General features: G+C 47.7%; 2 protein-coding genes across 3 annotated transcripts; one reads left to right on the forward strand and one right to left on the reverse strand.

Annotated features, from left to right (window-relative positions):
* Positions 1 to 246: 246 nt before the first annotated feature.
* On the reverse strand, positions 247 to 8,787 carry LOC118517699 (serine/threonine-protein kinase ATR). 2 transcript variants are annotated; one of them, XM_036064123.1, is made up of 4 exons: positions 8,701 to 8,787; positions 8,267 to 8,603; positions 5,451 to 8,193; positions 247 to 5,365 (listed from the first exon to the last, which is right to left on the reverse strand). In XM_036064123.1, exons 2-4 carry the CDS (start codon positions 8,542 to 8,544, stop codon positions 380 to 382), a joined length of 8,007 nt encoding a protein of 2,668 aa, XP_035920016.1. In that variant the 5' UTR covers positions 8,545 to 8,603; positions 8,701 to 8,787; the 3' UTR covers positions 247 to 379. The 2 variants fall into 2 exon arrangements, with proteins under 2 accessions (XP_035920016.1, XP_035920017.1); XM_036064124.1 differs by having other exon boundaries at positions 8,679 to 8,754.
* Positions 8,788 to 8,809: 22 nt separating this feature from the next.
* Positions 8,810 to 10,674, forward strand: LOC118517704 (guanine nucleotide-binding protein subunit beta-5). Its single transcript, XM_036064139.1, has 5 exons — positions 8,810 to 9,082; positions 9,164 to 9,419; positions 9,497 to 9,908; positions 9,978 to 10,241; positions 10,309 to 10,674. The coding sequence occupies exons 1-5, from the start codon at positions 8,965 to 8,967 to the stop codon at positions 10,318 to 10,320; spliced, it is 1,062 nt and encodes a 353-aa protein (XP_035920032.1). The 5' UTR covers positions 8,810 to 8,964; the 3' UTR covers positions 10,321 to 10,674.
* Positions 10,675 to 11,084: the final 410 nt, after the last annotated feature.

The raw sequence follows: 11,084 nt of genomic DNA on the forward strand, positions 1-11,084 counted from the left end.
TCCTTTACTTTCAGGATACATGAGAAATACTTACTTGCTCACTTACTTACTTACTTATTAGGCGCTACAACCGCTTCGCGCTTTTGGATCGCGATGCCATTCACAGTCAACGCCATCGTTCCATCTCAATCATCTCAAGACCTACCACGTCTTCTCTGTCCACGTGGCCCAAAAGGATTTGTCGGACTAGGTCGTCCGGTGTCTTTTCTCATAATATGACTAGCCCAGAAATACAACATAAAAAAATAGTTTACAAAAAATAATGTTTTTGCAGCCTATTGCCTTTGTGATCGTCATCAATGGCGCGACGTTACAAAAAAGAATGAAAACTCCATAACTCAGATTTTTTTTCTTTCTGTTCATCTATTACAACATTTCCTCACGTGTACGCCGACCAGCCAATGTACATTTGCGCGAGATTATCTATGTCTGTTGCTTCCTTGATGAGATGATCTACCTGCCCTTCTATAGATAATGGCATGTGCGATAATTTGCCCTTTATCTTCACGTATCCTTTCAATCGCTCTTCAATGTTCAACACATTATGCATTGCCTGGGGATCCGTCCGTTCGACGTAGCTGTCCCGGTTGCCCGATTCACTCTGTCCCAAACTGGCATTGCCAACCTTGCTCCACGATACCATGGGATCGTACACGAACGGCTTTAACACGGACATGAAGGTTGATGCGTGCGTTTGCAATATTCTCAACACTATTTCACAGCACCGCCGATAAAGCCCTTCCACGCCCAGTGGTCCCATCGCATGGACCATATTGTGCGTCAACCGGAAAGGTACCAGCTCTGGGATAGTGAAAGTTTCTCCCCGGTTAAACAGACAATTGAAGTCTACGTGCACGGTATCGCCGTTAGTGGAATCGAACAGAATATTCTCACCGTGTCGATCGCCCAGTCCCAGAATGTAGCCAACCATCGAAATGACCGCGGTGGTTTTAATGTACGACGAGCGCGCTTGGAACCAGTTGTTGGGGTTCGGAAAACAGTCCCGAAACCATTCCCCAAACAGTGGCGGATGACGGGGGACGAGAATAGATTCGAACGCTTGCCGTTTCTTGGCCAGCGGATCGGAACGTTCGAACGAGAATTTGCGTAGCTCGGCCACCGTTATTCCTAGCCCGCGCTGTTTGTAATACGTGCATACGATACTGCGAAACGGGTTCAAGTTCGATATCCACTCTATTATACCGCACTCCTCATTTAGCGGCAGAACGGCGTACGTGCGTATGTACAGCCGGCGAAACTTTGCGTCGGGATCTTGAGCGAGGTATTGCTTCACTACCGCATTGAATTCCATCAAACGGAAGTCTTTTCGCAGATCATCCTTAGGCTTCAGCATCATCGTGTAATGCTTTCCGTTATGCCCGCGTAGCGTTATCTTACGAGGCTTTTGCAGCGAGAATAACACCGTCAGCTCTTCCTCGATGCCCGCAATGTAAATTGCATTCGTCGGATATGGCTGAAAGTTCATGCCCGTGTTCTTGTTCAGCACTAGCTGCATACACCTTTCGATGGGAATGATGACGTTCGAAAAGTTTTTATCGGCCAACAGTTTGGGCAAAGCACTCACTAGCGAGGAAACTGTTATTTTGACCGGGTTACTACTTCGCATGCCTTTGGCCGGGCCGGGGATGTCCTTGTTGGTAAGCTCGATCAGTCGTTCAGCCAACGCGTTAAAGTCTTTTATCAGCTTTTGCATCGGCTCCACCTGGAGTAGCTGACGATCGTTGAATATTTCCACGCATCGCCGCACCCGGTTGGTGTAGGATGATTTGTACACGCTAAGCATCATCCACAGTGTTTGCTGCGGGTAGTTGAGAAGCAACTTCACAATGATCCCTTTCAACACGTAGAACGTGTCCTGTGACGGATGGGCCACTCTGCTAATTAGCTGCGAGAAGGCAGTGAAGAAAAAGTATGGCGACAGCGTATCCTTGAACTTGTTGGCCAACTTGTTCATGGACAGTGCGATTTTGCGACTCATAACGGCAGCAGAACTCGACGCGTCTTCCGATTTTTGCATGGTCTTGGCGGTAGAGTCGAGCCATATGCTTAGCACCCGCGGCATCGATTGATAGATGTAGCTCGATCCAAACATCATCGATTTGCCGTAACATTTCATTACCTCGAACATCATCTCCCAACAGTTGGCGGAGTTTTGCTCGCTCGCAGGACATGAACTGTACAGTTTGTCGATGTACTGGGCCAACTGCACTAATGCAATTTCACTTTCCGGGTTTGCATCTAACGCTTCCTTGAAATAACGCCGATTAAGAGTTGCCGATATGTTTGAAGCTTCAGCGTTGTACGTCGCAATCAGCCGTTTGCCTTCCGCATATATCAAGCGAAGATCTTTCGGTATGGCTTTCAGACTGTTCGCATCCATCGAACCGGCCGCCACATCGCCCAGTATCTCGTTCACGCCACGCTCGAGCACTTTCAATGCACCCGTCACGTCGCGCCGATCCCACAGCAGTTTTGCATTTTTGATGAAAAGATCGGGCGGCCGATAGCTTTCCGCGTGCAAAATGTACAACAGTGCCTGCTGGTACATATTGGCCCGCGATGCTAGCTCCGTGCTCTTCATCCAAAGCTGTCCGATGGTCTGATCGATCAGCTGGCGAAGCTCCTTTACACCGTTCTCATTGTCGCTGCCCTGCCAGCGGATCGTATCTATGGTACGGCTTATTTCTTTCAGCAGTATACGCCTCAGACTGATGATCGGTTCTATTGTGGTTGCATTCGGTTGCAATACCTCCAGCCTGTCGTTCAGATTAACCATAAGCGTCTGCACATCCTCGTACAGCGTTGTGGCCGTATTGCGTTCCTCGTCCGAACCGTGCTGCAAGGAGCGCAGCTTCTGCATGATGCGACCACACTTGGCAAACTCGTGGATGATGTGCAACTTGAGCACCTGATCGTAGCGACTCTCGTACGTGCCCAGCTGCTCATCTAATGGGCGTGAGCTGATGCGTTCGCTGCAGCTGCCTTGCACCACATGCAGCCGGGCACGTTCGATTTCGGTGCAAAATTTGTCATAGTGGGACTGGCGGAACGCAATTATCAGCGATCCACAGATAACTCCCCAATGCCGCTCTTCGCCATCGATCGCACCACTTAACTGATCGGCCTGCCTCTGAACGATTAGTTCCTCGAGCTCTTCAAACCGGCCCAACCGGTACAATGGTTCCGCCTGTATGTCCAGCAGCGGTTTGTGCAGCGCAGTGTCGTGGAATCGGACAAGCAAGCTTTCCGCCAACAGAAGCGCTGTTTCCGGTTGATCCAGCCGTAGATAACACTCGATCATACTGTTCACATAGTCCAGACTGAGCGCTTGTTCTTCCACGTTGGTCAACTGCAGTAGTCGTTCGTAGCATGCGACAGCCTCCTGTAGCCGGCCGGTGGCGTTGTGATAAAGAATTAGCTCATGCAGCGTCGGTTCCGTCGCTTTCAAAGCCATTACTCCTTCGACCGAATCGGAATCACCGAGACGGGAGAAAATTTCACTCAAGAACGATAGCTTATCCTGCAGCTTTCTACCCTTATTATCCTCGCCGGTTAAGCTGCACTCTACGTACTGCAGAGCTCTTGAGTATTCTTGACATTTGAAGTTCACTTGCGCCAGTAGATCACAGTCAAAGTTTCGCAGGAAACTATCAACCACATCGTAATCGTGTTGGTTTGCCGAAGACTTGGCACCATTCTCCTTAAGATGTTGCCGTTTCCATCGTTCGAGAAAGTCAAATAACCCGAACGCATACTTGGCGCACTGCAACGCTAGCTCCTTGCTGGAAGTATCTTGCTGTTCTGGAGTGATGCAAACGATCGACTCCACCGCAGCAGCACTGCCGGCTACATCTTCTACACTGTTTCTGTCCTCCATCGCAGAAATGGTGGGCACACTTTCGGAATGTGCTATGGCAGCGAGGAACACGGTATGCAGCTCGTCCGCGATTAGATTTCTTGGCTCGGTTCCACTGCTCAGCTGCAGTGCATGAAGCAGTACGTACGGTAGCATCATCAGCAGTGTTCCTCTATCGCAGCGCAAGCTTGGCTTAAATGCTCGCAGCAGATTGCGTGTCGAATCGCACGTTATCCCTTCGATCATTTGCGACGCCCACTGGTAACACCATTCGTGGCTTGAGTGAATGTTGTTAAACACCGGGTGCACCATCGATAGGGACGCTCTAGACACGGTAGTGTAGCAGGACGTGAGCAACGGTTCCATAATCGGGCGTAACCGTTCCGGGATGGTTTCCCACACTTCGCGCTTCTTGTCTGCCGCCGGGGAAACGCCTCGTTCGTTCAATATTTCCTGTATGGCGAGCGAAAAACTGTCTACGAATTTGGAATCTTTTTGCCGCTGGTACGCTCGGCACAGCTCGCGCAGCGCGATAATAGCAAAACAATCCGAGTGAATACTGAGCGCGAATCCCAATCCTGTCGGTGCATAGTTGGGTGGCAGATGGCTGGGTGCGAGAGCGCCCAGCTCGCCCAGACATTCGGCAGCTCGTTCTTGAAGGGTTGCATCTTGCTCACACAGCCCGCGTATCAACGTTTCTACCATCGTCGCTATTGGGGCAAGGCTCATATTCTGATGTTGGCCCAGTATAGCTTCATTTATCTCTGCACGGCTTGTTTCACACAGTCGGCATAGGTAGGCGAGGGCGTACGCTCGAATCTTCAGGTTCTCGTGATTACAGTGTCGAATGAGCTCCTCTAGGCGCAGTACAAACCGATCCGTTCCATCCTTGCTGTCGTGCTTCGGAATACGAGATGACACAACCGCTTTAATGTCGTGTGCAACATTCGTGTCCTCGAGAAAGAACAGATCGCCAAGGTTGTTGCCCAACAGATTATTGTTTTCGATGACCAGATACCGAAAGATGTAGCCTATGTTTTCCGGAAACGAAAGAAGCAATGGTTCCAGCGTCACGAAAATTGTGCTCAGCAACGAACCAAGCTGACGCACGTCGACCGTGCATATAAAAATGCGCCACGTGTTCACGCAAAGTTTGGTCAGTGCCGGTGCCTCGGGCAGTGCGAGCGCCGTTCGAAGCACTGCAATGATTTTGAACCGAAACGGTGTAATGTGTTCCCCGCCGAGCAGTCGTATTATGTCACCGAGACTTAGCAGTGCCAGGCTTTTGAGAAATTTTTCTCCGTCGGGATTCACCAGCGTTGCCTCTAGGTTTGCCAGCACTCCAAGAAATCGTTCCGCGATGTATTCCGCAATCCGCGCCGTTGATACCTCGTCTATGTCGCTGTCCTTAGAGAGCAAGCTGCGAAATGCGTGCATCACACACTCTGGGTTGATATGGTAGTAGATCAGCACTTCCGATACCGTTCGCTGGAATGGTAAGAGTGGAAAGTCATCGTAACGCCATCGTCACACCGTATGTAACATATTAAAGGAAGGGTTTCCAGTTGCTCACCTTTATGTCGGAATGCAGCAAATGGAAAAAGCTATTACCCGTTAGCTTCATAATGTACTCGATGCAGTTGTTAGTTATTTCCACCGACTCACTGATAAACAGATAGGTGTAGATCGTCAAAAATGATACCGATAGCATCGCTACCAAATCTTTCCGAACGATGATGGCCACCTCACGCAACAGATCGTCACATTTCGGCACCCGTAGGCACCAGGGAAGCAACATGGCCATAATGATTTTGTAATGTTTGCCCACAAAATCGACCGGATCCCTACATTCGAAGGTGTGGCTCACGTTGTTCATCGATTGGTGCAGCGTAATGCCGGCTAGGATGTAGTTGCTTACGGCAAGACCCATCATTTGCTTGATTATGTCGTGCCGATACCAGGACAGGATCTTCCACGGGCTTATGTCTTGCCTTGCGCACATTTCCGCGATCGCTATTGAGGCTTCGTGCGTGACGTGCGATTCTGGATGCATCAGTAGAAAAATCATCATTCGCACGCAGTGGAACAACATTTGCCTAGCTTCGGTCACTCCTTCCTTCGTCGTGGCATGGTAATGGGCATCGGCAAACTCCACAATCATACGCACCACGACCATTTGGTGGGAATAGTTGGTTTTCGTCATGATGCAACGCTTCGTAGCTAGCAGTAGCTGCTCCAACAAGCTATGCACACACTTGTCGTGCCGTTCCGGTTCGTCGGTTAGTTTGGTAGCGAGCGTCTGGACGATCGATGGTATATGGTTGGTCATCTGTTGGCAGACTTTCGTCGAATTGCTTCGGAATAAAGACATCCAAAACGAGACGACCTCATCGTCCACCAACATGCATTCGAAGGAATGTTTCAACGCGCTTGGGAGAAAATCAGCCCAAGCCAGCAAGACTGTTTCTTCTTCTGTATTAATGATTTTCCTTAACACGTCTCGCATATGTCTTACCGGGTCGATAGATTTCCCTTGTGATACCAACAGTTTTGAAGCTGTTTTCACACAAAGATCTTTTGCCAGTGGGTCGGATTCTGTGTGCTGGTTGCATTCGTTGCACCTAAAATGTCGTTGGTCTTCTGATGTCTGAACTACATGGAAACTCTGGTCCCCGGCGGAGCAGATGCAGAACAACAAATTTAACACTCCAATTATGTCCACCAACGTTTTAGTATCGTAACTAGCTGCCAACAGAGGTACAAACACATTGTCAAACAGTATCTTTAAATCTAGTTTCGAAGACAATACTAGAGGTCGGAATGCACCTAGCAGCGTCCGTTTCATGGCGATACAATCCTTTGAATTGGCAATGAACTTCAGCAGCGAGGTAAGTTGTCCGTCAATACAGCTACTCACTACTTCAGCATGCAAATGGTCAGTTTGCAATTTACATAGCTGCAACAATGCGTTACGACACAACTCACTGTCTATATCGGTGCTCCATCGATGTTTCGAGTTCTTGTCGTTACTGGCAGATGCTTTCTCGAACTGGGCAAACAGAGTTTGAAGTAGCGCGTGCTGCTGGCTAGCGTTTAGCGACCGGCAATCGCTTACGTGTAGTATACCAAGCACAACTTTTAACAGACCTTCCTGTCTTTCGCTGAATTTTTCCACCACGAACGCTGCCTCCAAGAGGGAAAGTTTCGATTCGAAAAACAGAAACTGATGTTCACCTGCTTCCATCGGATCATCGAAGATAGCGCTTGTTTTCAGCTGAGCGCTTAGTTTGTACACGATTTTGTTGGCCACTGTCAGAGCGCGTTCTAGGAGATGGTTGTTGAGTGCCACTTTTTCTAACAGCATGTCCCACATACTGCTCACCAAACGGACGGATGTTTTGCGCGAGGCGCGAATGTTTTGATCGATTGTTCGGGACAGTGCATTATGGATTTGCTTCACTATCTGTTTGGCCATAATCTCTTCAAACTCCATGATTTCGGCACAGATGATCATGTCCGCAAACCCGAACCGGGTATCCAGTGATGGACTCAGCTTCTCTCGGAGCATTAACATTTCATGATTCAATTTGTGTAGTTGCAATTCGTTTATCTTTATGCCTTCAGCCGTTTGGCAGTTTTTGCTACTGCGTAACAACTCTATCAACACGGTGCTTATTTTGTGTGTCCACTCTTGTTCGAGTGGGAGCGATGCACGCTTCGTATTCATTGCGGTGTAGAGATCCGTTAGCGATCGCAGAAATCTGTCAACTTCTCGTTGATGCACCAGTCTACCGGAGCACCAAGCGCTGATTCGGTTCAAAGCAACAGCCAGTAAGCTCATCACGTTTAATGTTTGCTGCAAAGAATAGCTGGAGCATAGTGCCTGATCGTTTTGCTGGAAATACACCCGGAAAAACGTGATGCACACGTCTTTCTCTTGTAGATTGCCCAACGAAAACGTTCGCAAAACGGTGCACAAGCTGCGGTTTACAATGCTGGATGATTCTTCGTTCTGCTGGTTGATGATCAGGGACATGGATTCCGTTATGGCGTGCAAGCAATGCTTGCGAATCATACGGCAGCGGATGATGCTGTCGATTGCTATCGTTTCACACTTGTATGCTGTTCCGAGTATGGTGACGTTGTTGAAGGCATGGTAAAATGCGCGAATCGTATCGCTACCATCGGTCTGATAATCATTCATTTGGTCCAACAGCTTGATAAACTCCATCGTAATTTCCAGGGCTAACCAGCGTTGCTTGACGAAGCAGGCCGTCACTATTTCCCGCTGCAAATTGGTGTATATGTCTGAAATTCTGTAGTGAAATGTGCCAAAAATTAAACTTATGCACGGACAAAAGCAACGGGTAGCGTATCTTCCCAGCTTACCTTTCATAGGCTTCGCACGACGCTATTCTAAGCAGCTGGTACATAAGCCAGTAAATGAAGCTACGACACCGCTCTCGCTCAGCATCCGTTAGCAGCGTTCTCGGGAACAGGCCGGGATCATCGTAGGTAATATCCGTCCGAATCATGTTTAGAATCTTTTCCAGGTGCGATCCATGATCGTTGACTATATCGGTAAATGTAACCACCAACGTTTTCCACATGCTTTCTGTGTCTTCCACCGAATACCGCTTCTCGTGTGTTGCTTCCATTGCCGGCATCGCTGGGCTACGCCAAACACACACGATTATGCTGATCGACGACGCTTAGCTAAGAAATCCTACATGAAACAACGAAAGAACATTGCACTTATAGGAGAATGGAACCAGTATTGGCTCCCAATAGTCGAACGGACACAAAATATTTACTGCACGTACAGTTTGCGAGCTTTCGTTTACCAAGCGCGGGAAATGGTATTTGTGAAAGGCGTGCGACAGGTAAACAAACCGATTTTGCGAATGTCTAGTTTGACGTTTACCATTGTTGCCCGAAAACTGCTCGAAAAGAAAAAAAATTGGCAAAACTTGGAGCTGTCAATGCTGCTTATCGCAGAAAAGCTGAAGCCCCAACTTTGCCTGTTCATAACAAAATAATCTGTGTCCCGAACGACTTATCTTCGCAATTTTCCGATAAATTCCAGGATGACTGACGTACTCAACAGTGTTCACAACTCGGATAAAGTGTCTGCCCTCATAAAGGAAGCCGAATGTCTCAAAACTAAGCTAGAAGAGGAGCGCCAGAAGCTGAACGATGTTGCCCGTAAGATGCTGCCTCTATTGATTCCGGTAGTGTGAACAGTGTGTGCTGTGATAATGCCCCCCTTTTTCGATGGTTTTTTAGTATCGTCGGTGGCCGAACGCTTGGAAATGATAAGTTACCTGAACATTAAACCACGCCGTGTTCTTAAAGGCCACCAGGCTAAAGTACTGTGCTCAGATTGGTCTCCGGACAAGAGGCATATTGTTTCCTCATCGCAGGACGGCAAGCTGATAATATGGGATGCATTTACCACCAACAAGGAGCATGCGGTTACCATGCCAACAACGTGGGTTATGGGATGTTCATACGCACCGTCCGGCAATCTTGTGGCATGCGGGTACGTATCGACGTTCGGCCGCCAACTGTTGGAAACACCCGTGCATTGCGTAAACGTATTTGCTTTTCGCTTTTTAGTGGGCTGGACAACAAGGTGACGGTGTATCCGATTGCACTCGAGGAGGATATTTCGTCCAGGAAGAAAACGGTCGGAACGCACACAAGTTACATGTCGTGCTGTATCTTTCCCAATTCCGATCAACAAATTTTAACTGGTAGCGGCGATTCTACCTGCGCTTTGTGGGATGTAGAGTCAGGACAGTTGTTGCAAAGTTTTCACGGCCACACAGGGGACGTAATGTCGATTGACTTGGCGCCTAACGAAACGGGCAATACCTTTGTATCGGGTAGCTGTGATAAGATGGCATTTATATGGGATATGCGATCGGGCCATGTTGTGCAATCGTTTGAAGGGCATCAGTCGGACGTGAACAGCGTGAAATTTCATCCCAGCGGTGATGCGATTAGCACTGGTTCAGACGACAGTACCGTAAGTCAGGAGGCAGATTGGTATGGCACAAAATTGGCCCTTAATCCTACATTCTCCTTTTCTTTCCAGTGTCGCTTGTTTGATATGCGAGCCGACAAAGAGGTCGCCGTTTTCAGTAAAGACAGCATCATTTTTGGTGTCAATTGCGTCGACTTTTCCGTGAGCGGTCGTTTGCTATTCGCTGGCTACAATGATTACACCGTAAATGTGTGGGACACTCTTAAGGCACAGCGCGTGTGTCTGCTGTACGGGCACGAGAACAAAGTTTCTTGTCTTCAGGTATCGCCAGACGGAACGGCGTTGTCTACAGGCAGCTGGGACTACACACTGAGAGTAAGGCTAATGCGCAAAGGTGGTTTACAAACTTGTTTAACACCCGTTTTATATGTCTTTTTTGCAGATTTGGGCTTAATTTGAGCTAGAAATTCATCTTCACTATATTGACAGTATTAATATTCAAAAGCGCTCCGATTGCAGAATCGGATCAAGCCAGATCTGGGCTTATCATAAACCTTACCCCAATATGATACCAAAATTACTGGATGTTTACCAAAATTAAACGGAAGATATTACTGAAATCGAAAACCAAATAATAGATATATGCTCCCTTGAATATAAGGTTCGACGTATGCGTGTTGTGTCGTTTTTTATGATTTTCTCCCGCTTATCTCTCTAGCGAAGGTTACCAATGTGTTGTTCAAATTATAGAAAATAGAGTGCGAAATATAATAACACAATAAACTAGAATCTAACGGAGATAGTCAAATGTGTGCAGTTGTGTTGCCTTTATCCTATTAAATTGCGCTCTAACTGTGAATCCCATTGCTCTTTTTAGAGAGTGCGATACAGCTCAAAATGAACGAGAGCTCGGTTAACTCATTCATGTGAGCTGTTTTACGGGATCTCGATGTAAGAAACCCAAATAAAAACAAAGCATAAAAATTATGGCCAAATATGTGAGGGCAGGGGTGTGATAAGGAAAGGAATAAAATACTCATATCATTTTTGGATTACGGCAAGTAAAAACATCGCTATCCATGACGTCACAGGTTCATCCGACAAAAGCGATGTTTAAAATCATTTATCGCACGCTCGCAGCGACATCTAGTGAATAATGTGTGAATTCCACCAAAGTCAGTATAGAGAAGGTGGTACTTAAAGCGTTGCTGTGTTTTG

The sequence above is a fragment of the Anopheles stephensi genome, chromosome 2 (genome assembly GCF_013141755.1).
Source record: "Anopheles stephensi strain Indian chromosome 2, UCI_ANSTEP_V1.0, whole genome shotgun sequence".
NCBI classification, from domain to species: domain Eukaryota; kingdom Metazoa; phylum Arthropoda; class Insecta; order Diptera; family Culicidae; genus Anopheles; species Anopheles stephensi.